Source organism: Myxine glutinosa, chromosome 5, assembly GCF_964187855.1.
Source record: "Myxine glutinosa chromosome 5, kmMyxGlut1.1, whole genome shotgun sequence".
Lineage (NCBI taxonomy): Eukaryota > Metazoa > Chordata > Myxini > Myxiniformes > Myxinidae > Myxine > Myxine glutinosa.
In genome coordinates, this window is record NC_136265.1 from 175,392,835 (window position 1) to 175,417,621 (window position 24,787).

Consider the following 24,787-nt stretch of genomic DNA (forward strand, 5'->3'; position numbering starts at 1 on the left):
TGCCCATTTACAAATATGAAATCCTCAATCGACCCAACTACTAAAACACATCAAATATAACATTGAAGTCAATGGGGAAAATTAAGCTATTGACTCACACCTGCATTTTTACTGATTAACTCTCCCCATTTTCATTTTACTCATACAGAGACCCAATGAATATTTGTGTTTCATTTTTAGGTTATAACTTCATTTTCTTAAAAGCAAAATCACCATCTTGAGCTAACATTGCATTATTTCCAGTTGAGGAAATGACACGCACCAACCATTCTTATGTAAAGGGTTCCATCACAGGATTTTTGTGAACAGACTTCCTGCTTCCCTTGAGAATGGATGAGTGGGATGACTGCGGCCTACCTCGGGGTCCAACTACCTGTGTGGGGCTCAACCTTCAAATTGATGAACTGGACTCGAACCTCTTATCAATGGAGGTAAGTTTGTTTGTTTGTTTGTTTGTTTATTTATTTGTTTGTTTGTTTGTTTGTTTATGTAATTATTTATTTACTTATTTTTTTTTTGTTTTGTTATTATAAGATTGAGACTCTTGTAAGAGTTAGCAAAGTTTCTTTTAATATTCACAGAGCTTGATTTATCCATATAATAAACTTGTTTTAAATTAATACATTGTTATTTTCTCTCACAGGAAATTGTATCTGAGATACAAAATGAAAATGCTGCTTTCAACACAACTTGCGGTGAAACTATTGATTTGTTTGAAGACATTTTGAACAACCAAGACCCACAGAACGAGTTCTACCTTGATGACCCAGGCAAAGACTTCAACCTTGAAGACTCTGAAAACTGGTTTCATGTTGGAGACTATACCTGTGGGGTCCATCTTGGAGACTCTCCCTGTGTGGAGCTCAACCTTCACCTTGATGAACTTGATTCAAACCTCTCATCAATGGAGGTAATATTTTATTTTAAATATTTTATTTTACAAAAAAAAAAATATATATATTTTTTAAATTTGTTTGTATATTTATTTATTTGTTCATTTGTTTGTTTGTTTGTTTGTTTGTTCTGATCACGTGCTTGTTTCCCACTTCTTTACCACATAATTACTTTGCCAAAAGATTACCACATAATCTTTTCCTTCTTTATCCCCACTTTCTCATTTAAATATCCCCGCTGATATTGGTGCCGTCTCGTAATATTTTCATCAGACTTTGCCATTCTTTATTTTCCTCCTCAGTGCGTGGGCACTTGTTTCCCAGTACCTTGAGTCTTTTCACCCTTGCCTCCTTCTCTCTTTTCTCCCTCTCCTCTTTCAGCCTTTTCTCTACTTTCTCCCACTCCTCCTTCTCCTTTTGCTCCCTTTCCTCCCTCTCTCTTTTCTCCCTCTCCTCTCTCTCCTTTTTCTCACTCTCTTCCTTCTCTCTTTTCTCCCTTTCCTCCCTCTCTCTTTTCTCCCTCTCCTCCCTCTCCTTTTTTTCCCTTGCCTCCTTCTCTTCATCAACTCCTTCCTCATCCCATGCTGCCCTTGAGTTTGAGCCCCATAGAATATCATGCATATATTCACCTGGATTTTGAGATATTCTTGTATCTGTAATTATTTTTCTCATAATAGGATACCATTAAGATTTGTTGACGATTTCTAAAAGAGTTTTCTATTTCATAACTTTTAGAAGTTGATTTTTATTTCATATTTTAATCAAATATTCATTTGAGGGTTTGTCAATATGACTGGAAGGCCAGTCCTTAATTACAAAATTCCCATGTCTATGTTCTAATTCATAAGGAATTTCATATCTAACACCCTTTTCTTGTAAGTATCCTTGAATACAAAAATTATAATTCTCTTGTAGTCTTCTCCCTGCCATTTATGTATAAAAAAATTCATGTTTCTGAAATATATGTGAGATTAATATTATGACAGGTAATACCACCTCATCTTCCAATTGTTAAATCGGTTTGTATTCCTCGGCTTTCTATCTTTATTCAATTTCCTTCCTTCCTTGTCAAATAAACTATCACTTCGCCATCATATAATTTAATATTCTTGAAATCATGTATTTGTTGTCTGTTATTTCTGCCTCCACATATCTCATTATCCACACCAAGTGGGCAATATTCTTTGATACGAGAATTATTTAAATCGTGTCGGTCTTGTAGGTTTATTTTAAAAGTCCAATTATACCCCAAATCAGGCATAACATGCCCCCATTTTTCTATTCTCATATTAACTAAGCATCCTTCTTTGAAGAATTCAATTTTAAGTGGATTGTTAAATTTAATAAGGAAAGGTGTATGGCTTATAGGTCCAGGTGGTGTGGTTGTAAATTCCACTTGTTTGATAAAGAGCGCTGTCGAATATTTTGTTAAATCACTGAATCTCACCAAGTCATTCGCATCTGTGGGGCTTGGATAGTTGATTAATTTATAAGTATTTTTCATATTAATATTTTTTGTTATATTATATTTTTGTCTTTCGGCCTGTGCCTTTGTATAATAATTTGATAAATGAATATCCAACTCTCGGGATACTCCAAAGATAGAACCATCTTTTCCAACATAAGTAATTTATATTAGATTAAAAATGACATCATAAAAATTTTCATTATTATTGAGTTGAAATAATACATATAAACACAATTGACCACAACATTTCGAATTAATGTCTTGTACTTGAAATGTTTGATGAGCACCATTCTGTAAGAATTTTATTCCTTCAACAGGTGGCGGTAGACCATAACTATCAAAATAATATTCATCCTGACTATTATGAATACAAACCCAATGAGAACCATTCTGTTTGTCTAAATTCATAATAATATTCTTTGTATTCTTGGACAACTTTGTTAATTCATCTCTCATACAAATATCCACATTATCAAGTTTTAGTTTTTTACAATACTTAGCTAGTTCTATATTTGACGTTGTGTTCTTTCCAAATTGTTTAAACCATTTATCCATTTATTTATGAGCAAGATATAATCCATTACCCCTTTTAGTTGGTTTAACACCTGCCTGTGCGATAGAATAAAGCATATCTCCAACTAACAATCTCACTTTATCAGGTAGGCTTTCAAGCTTTTCAGCAAAATCTATAATTACACCGCTTCCACTAATTTGTTTCCCAAACTTCTTGTTATGTCTTTCCAATTCTTTTTGAGCTTTTAGTTGTGCCTTCCTTTCGTTAGCAGTTTTTACCGCTGCTGAAATACCACATGTCAATGCTCCCGCCACATTTAAACCAGCAAATAAAGGAATTAGAAATGGAAGAAATCCTCCTCTTGACTCGTCTATTGAATATTTCTTCAACATAGGTTTTGATATTTTAAATTTAAGTGAGCCAGCATCATTTAGTGTTTTCACCTGTTCTCTTGTGAGCAAAACATCAATTCTTATGTCTCCTTTTCTTTGAATTGTATTAACATTAATAATACAAGGCTTTTGATTTTGAATACAAGATGTTAATTTATTAAGATTGATTTGATTAACATATACCCCAACCATTTATTTATGAGAAAAAACCTATGTGATATTAATCATAACACCATTATCTGTATTAATCTGTAATTCTGTTTCCTCCAAAAGCAAACAATATGCATTAACCTCTTCACTCTCCCCTCTTTCAATGTATAGAGAAGTATCCACTCGATTAGACTTTATAGTTTCCTTTTGAGAACTCAGGTCAATTGCGTAGATTGTATAAAGTTTTTGAAACGCAACCATATCCAAAATAGGCTCATTATTACCATTACTTTCACACACCTTTTGGTAGGACTTGTAGGCTTCCGCATAATCATTTTTTTCCCAATCAATTTCCAATCTATCTCGTGGATAAAATGTGCCATCAAGAGAAACCCGAAGTTGTTTCACCTTAGCATTATCACTCAGGGCATTATTCTTATTAGTACCGTCCTCTCCATCTGGTTTTTAAAAAATGAGCCAGAGGTATCGTGGCTTTCCTTGAAGAACACCTAAATTCCAAGTGTAGGTAGTGTGTTCCAGTTTAACGTGTTGACATCTTCTTTTAAGGTATGATACATTTAGTGGTTTCTTTGAGTTAAGTCTTCTATTTAACATCTCTTCCGTTTTAAGATTAGGAGTATATTCACTAATATACCAACACAAATCATTAATAACAAATTTATTATTATCACCAAAAGCATTTTGAGCCCCAAAAAGCAATCTATTTACATTATCATTCCTTTGTAGTTGAAATCTAATTTTAAGCCCATACAAAACTTTATCATAATCACAAAATCCAAATATACCTTTAAGAGGTACTGCTACGGTAAAACTATTCTCTGCTTTTGTTTCATCATTATACATTGACTTCCTTTGACTATAACCGGGGTCAGCATTTGTTCCCGTTGACATATCAGGAATAAAACCTTCAACAGCTCCTTTACCCATTCTATCACTAAACGAATATAGTGTAAATTTCATCATTTCAGATGTAGCAGAGACATAATCAACCGCTTCAACCTCTTGTGTTCCAATATACAGGCGGACACTGTCAAACATTTTCCAGAAGAAATCATTTACGAGTGTAGCATTAGTATTATTCGCAGCCTTAGTGAATTTAAATTTACACAGCAAGAAACTATCAGCTATATTCATGTAAGTTTGTTGATATTATTTATTTCAAAACTTTTTGTTCCGTTTGAATTCCAGTCTGTTCCTGTTATAGCATTTACCTTAAAATAGTCTTCCTTTTTAGTGGAGTTTGAAATGATAATCGTATCATCCAAATCATAGATACTATCAATCGCTTCCATACTTGTATTTATATAGCATTAAAATTGTTGAAACCCTGACCCAAGTATTTTAATGATTTTTTGTCGTTCTTGTGAAGATAGTTGAGTTTTACCTTTTTTTATTTCTTTGATTGCTTGTAATTTATGAGACTCCTTTTGAGCATCTTTTATACTCTTTATAGCACCCGCAACTGAACCCACGGCAGAAGCAGTTGAACCAATTAGGTCTTTATGTTTAAGGATGGTTGAACCAATACCCATTAGAGTATCAATTATCCCATCTCCTTTATTTCGAAATTGATGACCTACACCTCGTTGTCTCTTAGGTTTATAGTATCCTCTACCCACATACCTTGTATAGTATGGTGAAAGGTACATGCCCTCCCCTGTAATTATTTTATATTTTCCCAACTCGTGTTTTCTCACAATAACCATTATTTATTTATTGAAAAACTTCACGTAGGTGAATTCTGATGGATATAATTTCATCATTAAAGGATATCATACGATTATCTTGGTCGGTTATCCTAAAATTTACTCTGTATATGGTTTTTCCTGACACAGGTAAATAGACAAGATTTTTTGGTTCCATATTAAATTTATAACCAATCGGGGTTGAGTATGCACTGAATGAAAATATTGTATTTGTTCTTATTCCATCGTTATAAGCACCATCAATCAAATCACAATGAATTAATACTGAATTTATACCGGAGGATATTTGGATAACATTATCACTGTAAAACGTCCCGTTATTTTCAATCTTTTTTGAAGAGAAACCCAATAGCTCTCTAAACGAATTTTCAATCGTGAAATCAACTTTATAATTATTTTTAAGTTTAATAGTTGATTTTGAAGTGTGTTTTTGAATATCTATTACCATATTTTTTGGTTCATCACCTTTTTCTTTCATAAGGCGAGAGACTTCAGAAGATATTTGAGAAATCTCGTAAGCTCCAGGTGAAACGGTTATAGTTTTATATCCACTTCCTGGATTATAACTAAACTTGTTGTTTTTCTCTGTGATATTAAACAAGGTATTATAAGTTTCCATCGACAATAAAGATGCCTCATATGAGGTAAGGGGGTCAAGTTGTAGTGGGTAAGGGAATGAAGCTGTGTAATCGCTCGTTGTGAAATTAAAACTAAGAATTGTGCTTCTCATCTTATTTAATATCTAATAAAATATCTTTGTATTGACATTTATTAATTATTTTCATATTCATCAACTGATCTAAAATGGCTGAGGATTCATTAAAACAATTGTTGTTTCCAGCCTTCTTACTACCTAACAACAATAATAGCCTATTAACTAATTGTGATGGGTCATTTGGAAGAAAACTAACACCTGAACCAAGCTTACTTAAAGCATCAATAATATGTTTCTCCTTCTCATTCTTCTTACTTTTACCAGCAACAGAAACTCCATAATCAAGTGCATTTAGCAACTCAATATATACCCTATCTTCCTCTCTTTCCATATCAAGTGGTTCCTCAAAATATTTTGAACCGCTGAATCCGGGGTTTGTTAGAAGAAACATTAATCTTGGAGTTAATTTAACATTTGGTTGAGTAGAACTCAAGAACATCAATTCATCATTAAATATCAATACCTTTTCTTCCACAAGATGAAACACTGCTGGTTCTTCTGTTGGAATGAGACCTGCTCTGGTTTTTGAATCTGCCAAATATTCATTGTTTTGAAGAGCTTCCACTACATAATTAGGGGGTTGATTTACCTCCTCAAGTTTCTGAAATAATTCTCAATCATTATATTCTAATTTTCCAAGTTCTTGTTTTGTTATCTGACTAAAATCTTTGAGCATTTGAAGTTTTTTCGGAGTAAATTCTACCGTGGGAACTGTAGGGTGTTGAGTTTTTAAAAGCGGTTTAAAAAATTTCTCTTGTTTTCTTTCAAAGGCTTCTTCACCAGTTAGTTTCTGTCTCCGTTTCTTCTTTATCTCTTCCTGTTGCTTTACAACTTTTGAAACCAACTCTTGATGTTCCTTAAACTTTCTTTCTCTTTCTTCGGTATTCATTTTCTGTATTTATTTATTGAAAAATATCATTTAATGAATTGTAAAGGTCAATGGGAAAATTTTCCTTTTCTTCATCATTATAGTAAATGTGTTGAAATAAATCCTTTTCTTTAAATATTTCATCAAATTCTTTATTGGTATTAATACGAGTTGTTATTTCTTCTTCACTAATACTTGTATCTCTGCTTTTCATACGTTTGCGTTGAGTCTCCTCATCGATATCAAAACCGAATGATAAAATCTAAACTCCATCACCACACAATTGTTTAATAATTTGTCTCATTCCTTCAGGATTAGTTTCTAAAATCCCAAGACCATTAGATTTTACTTTATTTAACTCACTCTTACAATGTGAATATTTTGTAGAACCAAGAGAGACCTCCTCAAATATTTGACCTTCGTTCCTCAATAGCATATGTTCCTCCATTGAAATGGAGTAATAATCTTTCCCTCTACTTCTCCTGGTCGCTTTGCTCTGGTTGTAGTACTCACAAAACGAATCATAGGGTGTTTTTTAAAAAAACTTACAATCTTTTCATTTTTACTATTCAAGAGTTTAGATTTATGAAAGTTCTTTCCTGAAGCAGATTTACCCACAAGATTAATAATAATAGTTATCATTTATATATGTAATTATGTTTAAAATAAAAATACATCCTTTAATATCTCATCTTGTTTCACAACAATATATTTATATTTTTCAATCGTGTGTTTCATATAATTTTCAAATTCTTTTTTACTACATAACGTAGAGCAATTATCTCTCCAAAAATTATTTACATCTATTGAATTTAACTTAAATAAAATAAAAGTATTGGCATTGTTTCTTATTGAGCGTCGAGGGAGTTGAAAATATGATTGACTAAGATATATACAATTACAAGAAGAATGTCTCCCTCTTGTATAGTAGCTATCCATTACTGTTTGGTTTCTCTCATTAACACAATCATCAAAGATGACGAGGTTCTTTTTTGATTTATCTAAATCTTGAGGTGAAGGTATATCATCCGTATTATCACTGAGAATACAAGTTATGGGTTTTGGTTTCGATTTTGATTTCTGTGTATCACAAAATAATTGTATTATATCTTCAATATTATAATCATTTAGTTTGTTTTGAAGTTTAAATAAACCGATAATGTCTTCCTTTTTAAGACCTGCATTAAAACCCTGTGAGAGTAGTTGATACTCGGGTTGAAAACTTGACTTCGTAAAAATTATTAAATTATCATAATCTAAAAAGTTGGGGGTAAGGAGCATCTTTAAAAGCAAACAGGTTTTTCCACATCCGCTTGAACCAACTATTAGACATCTCAATGAATTTGGAATGTTATTATGGTTATTAAATTTTATCTTATTTTCCCAAACGGGTAAAAAATCATTCATTTATATATTTGGAAAACAAGTCATCCAACTTTTTTTGAGCTATTTTAGAAACTCTATATTTTATCCTGAGTTCGGGTTTAATTTCAAAATAATTCATTATTTTATTTATGTAGTATCTTGTATTAACATTTCCATTAAAATTATTTTGAATAATAAATATCATTAAACCCTTATACATTTCCTCAATACAAATAGTCTCTTCCCTTGAAAGAAATGGTGTATTATCATCACAATACTTAACATTCATCTCTCTTATTAATCTTGTAAAGTAATTCATTTTTGGTTCTAATTTAAAAGAGTTATATATATTTTTATATTTTTTATTATCATTAATTAAAATTAAATCACAGAAAATACATTGTTTATATGAACCCTCATTATTAAGCCCTATTCTATCACAAGCCGGACAATTCTCTAATTTATCATATGGAGAGTCTGGAAATTCTAAATATCCTTCAGAACTTATCATATTTATATGGTAAATTTTTACTTAAACTAAACGCAAGTTTATTCATTAATAAATACAATGTTTCAAAGCACAAAAGACAAATTTCAATCAATCTCTACTTCGGTGAAAGATATAGAAAAATATGTCAAAGATGTTAAATTGAACAAAGATAAATATGGAAATTTTTGGGTAAAACCAGTTATGGAAAATAACATGAGCCCCTCTATTTCATTTAAAGGAAGAGCTCTAACTATACCTGGAAAGACATCCATTAAAGTAAATCTAACAAAACTTTCTCCTCTACTCCTGGCAATTTATTCAAAGCTTGAAAAAGTGATTGACCACGATACTTTGAAAAAGAATGATAAGACCATCAACAATACTCGTGGAGAAATTTGTATTTACTTTAATAATCCAAAGGGTGTAGATCTAAGTAAAAATGAATGATGTTAATATTTCTGGTGAAATGTCATTTCGTTCTATGATAGTTAGAGATTATTTAAAGATAACTTTTGATATTAAAAATGTAGAGATTGAATCCGTTAATGAAAGAAAGTATATTGGTATAGATGGAAAGGTTTTTTCTGCTAATTAAATATGAGTCATTACAGCAGTGAAGATTTTACTATTTCATTGAACTCGGACGATAGTGATGATAGTATTTCATTGAACTCAGATGATAGTTATGATGCTAATAGTTTGTGCTCAAATGATAGTTATGAGAGTAGTTTTATTGATGATTCCGATTACTATATAGAGTTTAGTGATGAAGAAATATGAAGTTTCTCACTATATAAATAACATGAAATCTGGTTATTGTTCCGCCTGTGATAAACAGTACAATCGATATGATATTCATATCAGGACCATTAAACATGCTATCAATACATCTGATAAGAGTAAAAATATGATAAGATGTGGACCTTGTAATAAGCTAATTAGAGTACTTGATAAAAGGAAACATAAACAAACAAAGCACCATTTAGATAATGTTCTTAACGGTTATAAAGAAGAAGAGATGAAACATTGTGATCTTTGTGATAAGGATATGAAGAAGACTAGTTATAGATATCACATCCTAACCAAGAATCATATGAATAAGTTGCCCCAAATTTAATTGAGTTTCCTGACTCTTGTTTTCAATTTTTTCATGTTTTATTTTAAGTAAAAGATAACTAGTAAATAGTGAAGTTTTTTACTATATAAATATGACGAATTCTACTTACTGTGAGAGTTGTGAGCAGAACTACAAACATATCAAAAAACATTATAGAACACAAAAACATTTAAAGAGTAAAGATAATAAGTATTGTAAGATTTGTAAGACATGGGTTCTGAGAAGTGGGTATGATCAACACTTAGATACTCAAAAACATTTGAAGAATCTCAAACCAAAGGTTCTTCCAAAGGTCTATTGTGAGCGCTGTCAACACTACATCCTCAAGAAGGATTGGAAGCGTCATGAGAAGACAAAGAAACACCAAGTTCCATATTATGAGATTGAAAATTTAGATGGTGCTTTCAAAGGAAATATTAAAATTAGATTGTTCCGTTTCAAAGATCCAGTCCCCCGTTCTCTGGGAGCTGCTGTTGATCTTACAAAGGAAGGAATAGATGATCAGATTGATAAGACTATATCTGAAATGGGAAGTTGTAAATATTATTTGGGGACTAAATTGGTTCTTCGAAAAAGGAAGATTCACCATTTAACTTTTACCTACATACAACAACTTACATGGTACTTAATAAAAATGATTATAATAGAAATAAAGAACAGGTCTTTAATGAGCTTAAATATAGTGAATATAATATTGATGATCTTATTGTCGGAAGCGGTCTCACTGTTGAAAAGGTTCTGTTTGTTGATGTTCACATTTTTTAATCTGATCCACTACAAGCAAGATCATATATTCAACTTCCTAAAATCATCAAAGATAAAAATGCTATAGTAAATATTCAGAATACTGATAACAAGTGTTTCTTGTGGTCTGTACTGGCATATCTACATCCAGCAAAAGAACATGCTGAAAGAGTAAGCAATTATATGAAATATGAAAATGAATTGAATATGAAAAATTTGAAATTTCCGATGACTCTTAATAATATTCCAAAGTTTGAAAAGTTAAATAATATTTCTATAAATGTCTATGGGTTGACTGAAAAGAATAAAGTGCAGATTTTACAAATCTCAGATGATGAGAAAGAAAAACATGTTGATCTCTTGTATTTCTGATCTGGTGAAATTGAACATTATGCTTATATCAAGAACTTTTCAAGATTAATTAAATCACAAGTCTATTCTAGAAAATGTAAAGTTTATCCATGTCGTCAGTGTTTGAATACATTTCATTCACAGGAGAGATTGGATACTCATAAACAATATTGTTCAAATGAGAAAGCAACAGTCATTACACTTCCAAAGCCTGGTTCTAAAATTTCATTCAAAGATCAAAATAAAACAATTAAACATCCTTTTGTGATATATGCTGATTTTGAGAGTATCTTGGAAAAAATAGCAACAGCAGCTCCAGATCCAAAAGAATCATACACAAATAAGTATCAAAAACATACTCCTTGCGGATTTTGTTATTACTAGGGCATGCCCGTACTATATATATATCTAAAATTATATCCCCCCCCCTCTATTTACATGAAATGGTTTGGTCCAAAGCGAACGGCTTGCGAGTACGGTGACAATCCCCCCCCTCTATTTACATGAAATGGTTTGGTCCAAAGCGAACGGCTTGCGAGTACGGTGACAATCCCCCCCCTCTATTTACATGAAATGGTTTGGTCCAAAGCGAACGGCTTGCGAGTACGGTGACAATCCCCCCCCCCCCCCTCTATTTACATGAAATGGTTTGGTCCAAAGCGAACGGCTTGCGGAGTTTGGTAAAGAAATCGCCATAGCTCGGTAACTACTTGTCCGATTAATATGAAACCTTGAAAAGGCACATCCTCAGGTCCCCAGCAATATACCTGGCAAGTTTAAAGTATATCGGACCCGTGGTTGTCGAGAAACAGCGGTCACAGACAAACATACAAACATACAAACATACAAACATACAAACATACACACAGAGATTACTGGAATTATAGATAGATATCAAATCATCCGTTGGTGATGAATATAACAAGGTAGAGGAGTATAGAGGCTCAAATGCCCCAGAGGAGTTTGTGAAACGACTAGAAAAAGACTGTGTTCGATTAACCACGATAATGAGAGAAACCAATAAACCAATGTCCTTAACAAGTAAAGAAAAAAGAGAATTTAGACAGCCAAAGGCTACCTGTCATATTTGTGGGGAGAAAATTGGTGAAAGCCTAAAGGTTAGAGATCATTGTCATCTCACTGGTAAATATAGAGGTCCGGCTCATCAAAGTTGTAATATTAATTATAAACTCCCCTCGTTCATTCCTGTCTTTCTTCATAACAACGCTCATTATGATACACACTTGTTTATTAAAGAGTTGTCAAAGACTCCTGGGAGTATCAGTGCTATTCCAAGTACAGATCAAAAATACATCTCCTTTACAAAAATCATTCCAACAAGACCAACTACAAGAATTCGATTCTTGGATACATATAAATTCATGGCTAGTCCTCTTGCTAACCTAGTTAAAAATTTGAAAACATTTCCATGTTTGGAGAGTAATTATGAGGATACGGAACTCCTAACACAAAAGGGAATTTACCCGTACGACTATATGGATTCATTTAAAAGATTTGGTGAAAAGAAACTTCCTTCAAAAGAAGATTTTTATAATATTCTAAATAATAGCAATGTTTCAGATGATGATTATGTACATGCTCAAAATGTTTGGAAAAAATATAATATCAATAATATGGGTGATTATCATGATCTCTATCTCAAGACTGATGTCCTTCTTCTAGCAGATGTATTCGAAGCATTTAGATCTGTGTGTCTTTCTGGATATGGCTTGGACCCTGCTCATTATTTCACAGCACCGGGTCTTGCTTGGAGTGCTATGCTAAAAATGACTAAACAAGATTTGGATTTGATAACCGATGTTGATATGCTCCTGATGATAGAGAGAGCAAAGAGAGGGGGAATTTCACAAGTCTGCTCATCAAGATATTCAAAAGCAAATAACAAATATCTTCCAGATTATGATCCAAAGAAAGATAGTTCCTATCTCATGTATTATGATGCCAACAACCTCTATGGGTGGGCAATGTCCCAAGCACAACCTTATGGAGGATTGAAATGGGAGAGTGATCATGAGGGTGTTCTAGAAAAGATTTTGAGTTCAACACAAAAAGAGTTGGATGAAAGGAAAGAAGGGTATTTCCTGGAGGTTGATCTAAAGTATCCAAAAGAACTCTTTGAGAAACATAAAGATCTTCCTTTCGGGTGTGAGAAAGAATTAACAAACCCAGAGTGGTTGAGTGAATATCAGAAATCATTTGATAAGGAATCAAGAACAGAAAAACTTTTAACAACATTCTTTGATAAGAAGAACTATGTACTACATCAGAGAAATCTTTTACAATTTGTGAAACATGGTCTAATTGTTGAGAAAGTTCATCGGGTCCTGAAATTCAAACAGAGTTATTGGTTAATGAAATATATTGATTTTAACACTCGAAAGAGAACGCTTGGAAAGACTGACTTTGAGAAAGATTTTTATAAGTTGATGAATAACGCAGTGTTTGGGAAGACTATGGAAAATGTTAGAAAGAGACAAAATATCAAGTTGACAACTTCCTGGGAACAAACTTCCAAACTAATCAACAGACCGAGCTTTGAGCGTGTTGAAATCTTTACAGAAAACTTTTGTGCTGTTCATATGATGAAAGAAGAAATTGAGATGGATAAACCGATTTATATTGGTACTACTGTTCTCGATCTATCAAAACTACTGATGTATGAATATTATTATGAGAATTTGAAAACAAAGTATGATGATAACGTCATGTTGATGTATATGGATACGGACAGCTTCATTCTGAGTATCAAGACAGATGACGTCTATGATGATATGAAAGCTGATTCTGTAATTTATGATACAAGCAACTATGATCAAAAGAGTGAATTGTTCTCGAATCAAAATAAAAAGGTGATTGGAAAGTTCAAGGATGAGCTTGGTGGAAATATTCTGAATGAGCTCATAGCATTGAGAGCATAGGCTTATGCATATAAATATAGAGTTGGGAATGTGGAGAAGTGTGATCAGAAGCTCAAAGGGATTAAGAAAAATGTAATTAAAGAAAGTATCAATTTTGGTCATTATTATCAATGTTTGATGAGTGGGGAGGAACAGTATAGAAAGGTAAAAGGGATTAGGAGTTATAAGCATGAATTATATTCAGAAGAGATAAATAAACTAGCACTAGGAGCATATGATGATAAACGATATATTTTAGAAAATGGAATTGATAGTCTCCCTTATGGTTATATAAGTATATAAGTGATAAGATATATAAGTGATAAGATATATAAGTGATAAGATATAAGTGATAAGATATATAAGTGATAAGATTATATATAAGTGATAAGATATATATATATATAAGTGATAAGTTAAAAAGGGGGGTTAGGGATTTTAAGGGCTACCGCCACCTTTTTTATAAATAAATAAATGATAGAACCAAGTATTAACCAGACTAAAGGGTGGAGGTGTAATCAACCTTGGTATATAAATGGAAAACATAATGAGTGTGAGAAATACCAGATCTGAGAGGTTGAGAGGGTCAGAAGGTCCTCAAGACGGATAAACGTATTCATTTGTTAAGTGGGGTAATGGAGGGCGGGAAGAAAAATATATTAGAGTGGAGTGAGAACTTTGATGGTTATCAACCGGATAATAAATATTATAATTTTAAAATAGTATGTGGATCGGGAGGAGGACAGACCAGGTCCCTCCGTGAAACATATCATTTTATAAACGCACAGAGAAAGGTACTTGATATAAAGTTTATCAATATCCTAGATGGGGATGAGTTCCATAAGAGAATGGAGTTGTTTAAAAAATTAGAAAATGAGCAAATATTCATAGGATCAATGAGGAATTTTGAATGTCGCGTGGTCCTTGGAGGGTAAGTAAGGACTCCCCCATTCACTTACATGTAAAAGGAGAAAGGGGTGTCGCGGTAATCGGGGGAAAAATGGGCAGTTTGGGAAAAAGTCCCATCTAAATACATGGGTGTCCTGGAAGCCCCATTATCTCCCTACTTGGATGGCACTGACGCCACACATGGATCACCTGTTGAGTGGCACTGACGCCACACATTTGGACCACTGGTCGAGTGGCCCTGCTGAAGAAATAAAAAGTGATCCATGTGTGCCATTGTGAAGATTTAGATGGCCCTGATCTTGAAATGGCCTGTATGCCGGTCAGGGCCAGCCGGTTTTTGTTAGGCCGCCTACCAAGGCAAGAAGCCACTCCAGCAGTGGAAGATGACTCCAGCAACAAATTCTTCAAGTTTTATTCCTCAAGTCCAGGTCCTGGGTCATAGTTTTTGGTAAAATAAATTGTGTTTAGTGTAAAATGTAAAAATGTTGCCCACCGGTTATGTGTTTAGCTTCAAAATTCCGGCAATACGTGAACAGTATAAGGTTGTGGGTGTGAATCTGTAAGGTAGTTTCTCGTCGTCCCAAAATGGAGGGACGTATTTAGTTTTAAAATGTACATTTAAATGTAAAAAAAAAAAAAAAAAATGTCGCACACTTTGGGATTACAGTTTAAAATGTTAGGGGAATCACATCTACGTGTCACACTAATAGTAATGTTAAATGAATGCCAACTCACCCCAGTCGCTCCATGTGGACGACTTGGGTCGAGTCTCGGTGAGAGGAGGGGGTGGTGTTGCGGTTGTGCCATGAAGGCAAACCCCCTATAGTTAAATTGCACGACAACATGTAGCCTGCAGTAGTTAGTTATGTCTTATTGAATGTAAAGATTAGCCCTTTCCCATTGTGTAGTAATCAAGACCAATATGGGTTGAAGTTAAGCAGGATTTCAAGCCTTCGTGTGGCTGGGAGAAGCCATTACTAATGTGCAGGAAGGCGTGGCCAGAAGCACCGGCCCACGTGACCAGTGAGGAGGCAGGAATACCGAGCCTGGAGGCAGCAAATCTCAGCCAATGGGAGGCTGTGGAGCATTTTGGAGGTGTGGGCGGATCTGGTAAAAGCCCGCGCGGATCGCATTTCTTTCTCTCTTGCTTTTTGGGACTTCGTCGAGGACACACCTGAGCTCTTGCCTTTTTCGCCACGCCCACACCGAGACCTCGCTTGCTTTTTCATTCCTCCCAGGACACGTGTTTGGCCTTTGTGTTCTTGGTCGACACCCATCGCTTCTACGCCGATCTCTTGCGCCATCCGGCTGACCTGCAAGCGTTGGCTTTCTACACGACTCACCTGCGCTGAAGTTCATCGACCTGCGCTGACGTTCATCTACCTGTGCTGAAGTTCGTCCGTGCCAACTTTGAGGTGGCAGTTCGTCCTTCGGACCTGATGTCGTCCAGGCTGCACGTGAAGACCGAACTGCGCACACCAGACCACGTGGCTAATTGCGAGGAAATTCCAGCACATAAATTGGTACGATAATAACCAGTGTCTTTTCCCCTGTGTGAGAGTGAGTGTGAAGGCGCCAGTGGGGTTTATTATTGGGTAAGAGTTGATAAGCTGTATCTTTTGTGTATTCTCTGTGCCTTCTAAATAAAAGGCTGTACATTTGGTTACTTTCCAACCTGTTCGGTACGTCCTTTCTCCATTGGCCTAGCATCATCCGAGACCGAATTTGGCTCGAATCGGGTTCATAAATCACGTAAGGTAACGCCGCTTTCCACACCGTGCAAATCCGCTCGGTACGCAATTGAATAAGGTGTGTGGAAGGGAGGGTTCAATTCCCGGTTTCTCCGGTCACGTATCTTGCAGGTATTTGGGAATATTGACCAGTAAACTCTTCGACGCATAGCTGGGAAATTGGCGATCAAAATTGCTTAGCAATCCGTCAACCACGAACTTAGTCGTGGACGGCGGCCTCAGTGGACCTGGAGTTTGAGAGGGAGCAGGGCATGAACCCCCTTTAGCACATCGACGAACCCCGGGATCCGCAACAATATGATAAAGGAAATTATGTTTTAAACCAAAGGAACTTGAGGCAATGTTTATCAGCGGGGCTGAGAACAAAGAGGATTCATCCAGATTTACAGTTTAGTCAGTCATTGGTTGAAGGAGTACATTGATTTTAATACAAAAAAGAGAACTGAAGCAAAAACCGATTTTGAGAAAGACTTTTGCAAATTAATGAATAATGCTGTATTTGGAAAGACGATGGAAAAATCTTAGAAATAGACAAAACATAAGACTTGCTACAGCTTGGAAACGAGCATCAAAATTAATTAATAGGCCCGGTTTTCAAAGAGCAGAGATGTTTTCAGAGAACTTTTGTGCTATCCATTTGATTAAAGAAAGTATTGAAATGGATAAGCCTATTTATATTGGAGCATCAATAATTCTTGACTTGTCAAAGTCATTAATGTGTGATTACTTTTACAATAACTTAAGGAAGAAATATCAAAATGATGTTAATCTACTTTATATGGATACAAATAGTTTTATTTTGAAAATTGATGCGGAAGATGTTTATTCAGATATGATTTGTGATATTGATATATTTGATACAAGTAATTATAAGTCGGGTGATAAGTTGTTTTCTTCAAAGAATAAAAAGGTTATTGGAAAGTTTAAGGATGAATTTGGGGGTAAGGTAATGAGTGAATTTATAGGATTGAGATCTAAAGCTTAGGCCGATAAGTATATTGATAATAATATTGAAGGAAGTGATAAAAATTTAAAAGGAATAAAGAAAAATGTTATTAAAGAATCAATAAACTTTGAAAATTATTATAACTGTTTGACTGTAAAGAAAGGAGTTTAGAAAAATGAATACGATAAAATGTTAAAACCATCAAATATATTCAGAAGAGGTAAATAAGAAAGCTCTTTACTTGGGGCTTTGGATGATGAGGTTTATTTTAGAAATGGAATTGATTGTGTCCCCTATGGATTTGTGTGAAGATAATTGGTGATAAGATAAATAACAACTAAACTAATAAATAAAATGAGTTATTGTCTCAAGTGTAAAAAGAAAACTAAACCTAAAAATATCTCATATGTCATAAATAAAAATTATCGAGTTTATGAAAAAGAGGTATGATTAGTATGTGGCTCTAAAAATTGCCAATTCATTCCGAAGAACAAAAGTGGGGGAGATATTCAAAAGTTTTTGTCAGGGAGTAAATTTACAACAACTGGAATTCCAGGGGAATTCCACCTTCCTGGATATTCTTTCTGTGGACCAGGGACAAACTTGGATAAAAGATTAGATGAGGCTGACAATCCTAAACCTTGGCCTCAACCTCTAAATCAGGTTGATGAAGTGTGCACGAAGCATGATATTGCTTATGGGAAGAGCACTACGTTGAATGGAAAACACAAAGCCGACAGAGAAATGTTGTATAATTTGTCTTTGATACAAAATCCAATGTTGAGAGAGAAAGTTGATAGGTTTATTGTGAAAAAATTGATAAGTGCTAAATTGAAACTGGGTCTTGGTTATCCACGTGTTTCACTGTGGACAGAACCCTCAAAAAATTATTAAGCTCTAATGATGTCATCAAGACTGAGGAGCTTTTGGCTGAGGAATTGCATAAACCTATAATCACAAAGTTTAAAAGAAGGAAGGTTTATTCCAAAGGTGTTGATTACATCTGGTCCACTGATTTAATTGAACTAAATAATGATGGGAGATACAAATATGCTTTAACCGTTATTGATTTGAGGAGAGAAATTCACCATTCCGAGGAACTCCTGCAGGGCCTTGATGGAGCGGGGACGTGGAAACATGGTGATGGCCTCGACCTTGGTAGGCAGCGGCACGGCCCCGTTCTTGGTGATGTGGTGGCCCAAAAAATCAACGGCCGTCGTGCCGAAGTGGCATTTGGCCGGGTTGACGATTAGGCCGTGCTCGCTGAGGCGCCCGAACAGTGTTCGGAGGTGGAGGAGGTGCTCGGCCCGGGACGCGCTGGCGACGAGGATGTCGTCCAGGTAGACGAAGAGGAATGGCAGGTCGCGCAGCACGCCGTCCATCAAGCGCTGGAACGCCTGAGCCACGTTCTTGAGGCCAAATGGCATTCAAAGGAATTCGAATAAGCCGAACGGCATGATGATGGCCGTTTTTGGGACGTCGGCCGGCCTGACAGGTACCTGGTGGTATCCCCGTATCAAATCGATCTTCGAAAAAATGACCCGTCCTGCCAAACGGGCGGAGAAGTCTTGAATGTGCGGGATCGGATACCTGTCGGGGGTGGTAACGTCGTTAAGGCAGCGGTAGTCGCCACATGGGCGCCAGCCGCCCCCCGGCTTCGGTACGATGTGTAGTGGCGAAGCCCACGCGCTATCGGAGCGCCGCACGATGCCGAGGTGTTCCAAAGCGTCGAACTCGGCTTTGGCCACGGTGAGCTTGGCTGGGTCGAGGCGGCAGGCTCTGGCGTAGACCGGCGGGCCCGTAGTGGGTATGTGGTGCTCGATACCATGTCGTACCGCGACGGCCGAAAACGTCGGCCGCGTGAGGGCCGGGAACTCCACGAGCAGGCGAGCAAACTCGTTCGCCGCCGGGAGGGCGCATGCTAGCTCAGTCAGCGCGGAGCTGCTCAACGTGCATGCCAGGGAGCTGAAGGTCTCGGCGTTGACGAGGTGACGCCGTTTGACATCAACCAGCAGCCCTTGTGTGCAGAGGAAGTCGGCGCCCAGCAGAGCCATGGGCACGCTTGCGGTCACAAACGTCCAATGAAAGCGCTGGCTGCCAAAGCAGAGGGTGACGTTGCACGGGCCGAAGGTGCGGATGGCCGATCCGTTGGCCGCCACCAAGGAGGGGCCGCAAACCGCGGACTGCCTGTCCTGATCGGAGGCGTGTATGACGCTCAGTTGGGCGCCAGTGTCACACAGGAAGCGCCGTCCGGACGCTTTGTCCTTGATGAAAAGCAAGTTGCCCGAGTGGCCGGCGCTCATGGCTGGTAATGAACGCTGGCCCGGTCGTTTCCCGACTTGCCGAAAGTGCACAGGGGTCGGCATGTCCGGGCCTTTTGTCCGAACCTGGCATGGTAGTAACACCACGCCTGGTCAGGTGTAGGCCCCGGTCGTCGTGTTGGAGGCGGTCGGCGCGGTGTAGCGGCCGCCAATTGCGCCGGCAGTTTCGCCGCCGACCGTGCCGGGTGCTCGGGCGCCATGGGCGTTGCTTCGGATGGCGGCGGGCTCCAGGTCGCTGCCCCGATGCGTTGGCCTGCCGAGGAGATTTTGTCGGCTTCCCTGGCGAGGGCGCGGGGATCCGTGATCTGCGTGCTTGCCAGGGTGAGGCGTACCTGGCTAGGCAGCTGACGGAGGAACAGCTCTTGAAAAAGAAAATCCGGGGCGTGCTCCCCGAGCAACGAGAGCATGTAATCCATTCGCTCGGACGGGCGTGTGTCGCCGAGCTCGGGCAGGTCGAGCAGGCGCCGTGCGCGTTCCGCCGATGAGAGGGCGAAAGTGTCGAGGAGGAGCTTCTTGATCACGCCGTACTTGTCAGCGGCTGGCGGGTGTTGGAGGAGGCTGAGGGCGTGGGCCGCGGTGGCTGAGCCGAGTGCTGCAACCACATGATGGAAGCGGGTGTCGTCGGCGGTGATGCCTCGCAGGGCGAACTGGGAGTCCGCCTGGGCGAACCAAACCGCCGCGTGAGCCTCCCAGAAGGTAGGCAGTTTGAGGGCAACTGCCGTGTCCATGTCGGTAGGTCACCAATGAAGGAGCTGTGCTCCAACTCGAATCGAAAGAATGGACGCGACAAAAAGCTGGAATTCGTCCGAGTTTCTTTATTGCATCAAATCAACTCGGGTACTCTGAAAAGCCCGTTTATCGGGCAGCATTATATACAAGCACTCGAATATCTCATGCCGGAGCGTTTGCCCTTAACAGGCGCGACTGGGCGTGTCCGGGAGACCTGGGCGAGTCTGGACATGCCCGGGAACGGCGAGACTGGGTGTCGCCGGACGGGCCGGGCGTGCCTGGACATGCCCGGGAACGGCGAGACTGGGTGTCGCCAGACGGGCCGGGCGAGCCTGGGAAAGGCGAGTCCGGGCATGCCCGGGAAAGGCGAGACTGAGCGTCTCCGGGCGGTCTGGGCGAGCCCGGCACAGCGATCGCTCCGTGGTTGCGTCCTCGGCAGGTGTAAGGCGATTGTGTATGTTCAGCGGCAACCGCTACACACGCCCCCCCAGAGTCGACTTGCACCGGCAGGGTCAATTTAAGGGGGGTCCTGATGACCCGGCCGAAGCGACCCCTGGAGGGTCGTGGGGGGGGGGGGGTCCGGTGTGGGGGTGGGTGGTCGAGCGGGAGGCACCGTGGATGGGGGGCGGCCTCGCCGCGGAGGAAGGGCCAACCGAGGTGGTTGGTCAATGTCCACGTGCGCCGGCTTGAGGCGGTCCACCGAAATCCGGTCCGACCTGCCGCCGACGTCGACGACGAAGGACTTGTCGTCCCGTCGCAGGACCTGGAAGGGTCCGTCGTACGGCGGCCTGAGTGGCCCCCGGTGTGCGTCATGACGCACAAAAACGTACTCCGCTGTGCGAAGTGCTGGGGGAACGTAGGCCTGGGGGTCACCGTGGTGGGACGTTGGCACAGCGGCAAACCGTCGGGCGGTCTCCTGGAGGTCCGAGCGCTGGCGAGCTGCGGACCAGGGACTGGTAGCGTCGGGCACGAATTCGCCCGGGACGCGTAGCGGCTGTCCGTAGAGCAGCTCGGCGGTGGACGCCCGGAGGTCCTCCTTGGGGGCCGTGCGGAGGCCCAAAAGGACCCACGGTAGCCGGTCAGTCCAGCCGCCGTCCTGAAGGCCGGCCATGAGCGCGGCCTTCATGGAACGGTGGAACCGCTCGCACAACCCGTTAGCTTGGGGGTGGTAGGCCGTGGTACGGTGGAGCCTGACCCCCAGGTTGCGGGCAACCGCACCCCACAGCTCGGAGGTGAACTGCGGCCCGCGGTCCGAAGAGATGTCCGCCGGTGCACCGAAACGGGCGACCCAGGTGGCGATGAAAGCCTGCGTCGGCGGTGGTGGTGGAGACGAGGGGAACGGCCTCCGGCCACCTGGTGGTCCTGTCCACCATGGTGAGCAGGTGTGTGAAACTCCGTGATGGGGGGAGGGGGCCCACCAGGTCCACGTTGACGTGGTCGAAACGCCGTTCGGGCACGGTGAAAGGTGCCAGCGGGGCCTGGGTGTGTCGGTGGACCTTGGCCTGTTGGCAGGCCGTGCAGGTGCTGGTCCAATCGCGGACGTCCAGTCGAAGGCCGTGCCAGACGAATCGCGGCGACACCAGCTTCTGGGAAGCTTTCCGGCCCGGGTGGGAAAGGCCGTGGAGGGAGGCGAAGATGCGGCGTTGCCAGGTAACGGGCACGATGGGGCGAGGCTGGCCTTGGGAGACGTCGCAGAGCAGGACAGTGTCCGCGAAGGGGACGTCGGCCAGGCGGAGGCCCGTGTCTGCCGCCCGGAGGGCTTGCACCGTGGTGTCGGTGGTCTGGTCAGCCGCCATAAGTGCGAAGTCCACGCCGAGGTGGACCGCGTTCGCGCTGGCCCGAGAAAGACAGTCGGCCACGGCGTTGTCTTTGCCGGCGACGTGCCGGATTTCTGTGGTAAACTCCGACACGGCAGAGAGGTGGCGCTGCTGGCGGGCCGACCACGGCTCCGTGACTTTGGCCATTGCGTAAACCAACGGCTTGTGGTCGACGAAAGCCGTGAAGGGTCGGCCCTCCAAGAGGTGGCGGAAATGGCGAACGGCCAGGTGTAGACCGAAGAGCTCGCGGTCAAACGTGCTATATTTGAGCTCGTTCGGCCAGAGTTGCCGGCTGAAAAAAGCGAGTGGCTGCCAAACCCCATTCACCCATTGCTCATGTACGGCGCCCACCGCGTAGTCGGAGGCATCCGTGGTGAGGGCGATGGGAGCGTTGAGCACCGGGTGAGCGAGCAGTGTTGCGTCGGCGAGGGCCCGCTTTGAGCTTGTAAATGCCGCGTCCATGGCTGCGGACCAGACGATGTCGTGTTTGGCCGGCTTGCCCCGGAGGGCTTCGTAGAGGGGCCGCATGAGCTGAGCAGCACGGGGCACGAAGCGGTGATAGAAATTCACCATTCCGAGGAACTCCTGCAGGGCCTTGATGGAGCGGGGACGTGGAAACATGGTGATGGCCTCGACCTTGGTAGGCAGCGGCACGGCCCCGTTCTTGGTGATGTGGTGGCCCAAAAAATCAACGGCCGTCGTGCCGAAGTGGCATTTGGCCGGGTTGACGATTAGGCCGTGCTCGCTGAGGCGCCCGAACAGTGTTCGGAGGTGGAGGAGGTGCTCGGCCCGGGACGCGCTGGCGACGAGGATGTCGTCCAGGTAGACGAAGAGGAATGGCAGGTCGCGCAGCACGCCGTCCATCAAGCGCTGGAACGCCTGAGCCACGTTCTTGAGGCCAAATGGCATTCAAAGGAATTCGAATAAGCCGAACGGCGTGATGATGGCCGTTTTTGGGACGTCGGCCGGCCTGACAGGTACCTGGTGGTATCCCCGTATCAAATCGATCTTCGAAAAAATGACCCGTCCTGCCAAACGGGCGGAGAAGTCTTGAATGTGCGGGATCGGATACCTGTCGGGGGTGGTAACGTCGTTAAGGCGGCAGTAGTCGCCACATGGGTGCCAGCCGCCCCCCGGCTTCGGTACGATGTGTAGTGGCGAAGCCCACGCGCTATCGGAGCGCCGCACGATGCCGAGGTGTTCCAAAGCGTCGAACTCGGCTTTGGCCACGGTGAGCTTGGCTGGGTCGAGGCGGCAGGCTCTGGCGTAGACTGGCGGGCCCGTAGTGGGTATGTGGTGCTCGATACCATGTCGTACCGCGACGGCCGAAAACGTCGGCCGCGTGAGGGCCGGGAACTCCACGAGCAGGCGAGCAAACTCGTTCGCCGCCGGGAGGGCGCATGCTAGCTCAGTCAGCGCGGAGCTGCTCAACGTGCATGCCAGGGAGCTGAAGGTCTCGGCGTTGACGAGGTGACGCCGTTTGACATCAACCAGCAGCCCTTGTGTGCAGAGGAAGTCGGCGCCCAGCAGAGCCATGGGCACGCTTGCGGTCACAAACGTCCAATGAAAGCGCTGGCTGCCAAAGCAGAGGGTGACGTTGCATGGGCTGAAGGTGCGGATGGCCGATCCGTTGGCCGCCACCAAGGAGGGGCCGCAAACCGCGGACTGCCTGTCCTGATCGGAGGCGGGTATGATGCTCAGTTGGGCGCCGGTGTCACACAGGAAGCGCCGTCCGGACGCTTTGTCCTTGATGAAAAGCAAGTTGCCCGAGTGGCCGGCGCTCATGGCTGGTAATGAATGCCGGCCCGGCCGTTTCCCGACTTGCCGAAAGTGCACGTGGGTCGGCATGTCCGGGCCTTTTGTCCGAACCTGGCATGGTAGTAACACCACGCCTGGTCAGGTGTAGGCCCCGGTCGTCGTGTTGGAGGCGGTCGGCGCGGTGTAGCGGCCGCCAATTGTGCCGGCAGTTCGGCCGCCGACCGTGCCGGGTGCTCGGGCGCCATGGGCGTTGCTTCGGATGGCGGCGGGCTCCAGGTCGCTGCCCCGATGCGTTGGCCTGCCGAGGAGATTTTGTCGGCTTCCCTGGCGAGGGCGCGGGGATCCGTGATCTGCGTGCTTGCCAGGGTGAGGCGTACCTGGCTAGGCAGCTGACGGAGGAACAGCTCTTGAAAAAGAAAATCCGGGGCGTGCTCCCCGAGCAACGAGAGCATGTAATCCATTCGCTCGGACGGGCGTGTGTCGCCGAGCTCGGGCAGGTCGAGCAGGCGCCGTGCGCGTTCCGCCGATGAGAGGGCGAAAGTGTCGAGGAGGAGCTTCTTGATCACGCCGTACTTGTCAGCGGCTGGCGGGTGTTGGAGGAGGCTGAGGGCGTGGGCCGCGGTGGCTGAGCCGAGTGCTGCAACCACATGATGGAAGCGGGTGTCGTCGGCGGTGATGCCTCGCAGGGCGAACTGGGAGTCCGCCTGGGCGAACCAAACCGCCGCGTGAGCCTCCCAGAAGGTAGGCAGTTTGAGGGCAACTGCCGTGTCCATGTCGGTAGGTCACCAATGAAGGAGCTGTGCTCCAACTCGAATCGAAAGAATGGACGCGACAAAAAGCTGGA

The 24,787-nt window shown here is 41.9% G+C and overlaps 1 protein-coding gene across 1 annotated transcript in view; it reads left to right on the forward strand.

Annotated features, from left to right (window-relative positions):
• Positions 1–889: 889 nt before the first annotated feature.
• The window catches only part of LOC137426700 (cytochrome P450 3A9), a 179,243-nt gene continuing 155,345 nt past the window's right edge, over positions 890–24,787 (forward strand). The window contains exon 1 of the mRNA XM_068115491.2: positions 890–910. Coding sequence (XP_067971592.2) covers positions 905–910 — 6 coding nt within the window. The 5' untranslated portion in view covers positions 890–904. The remainder of the gene's footprint in view (positions 911–24,787) is intronic.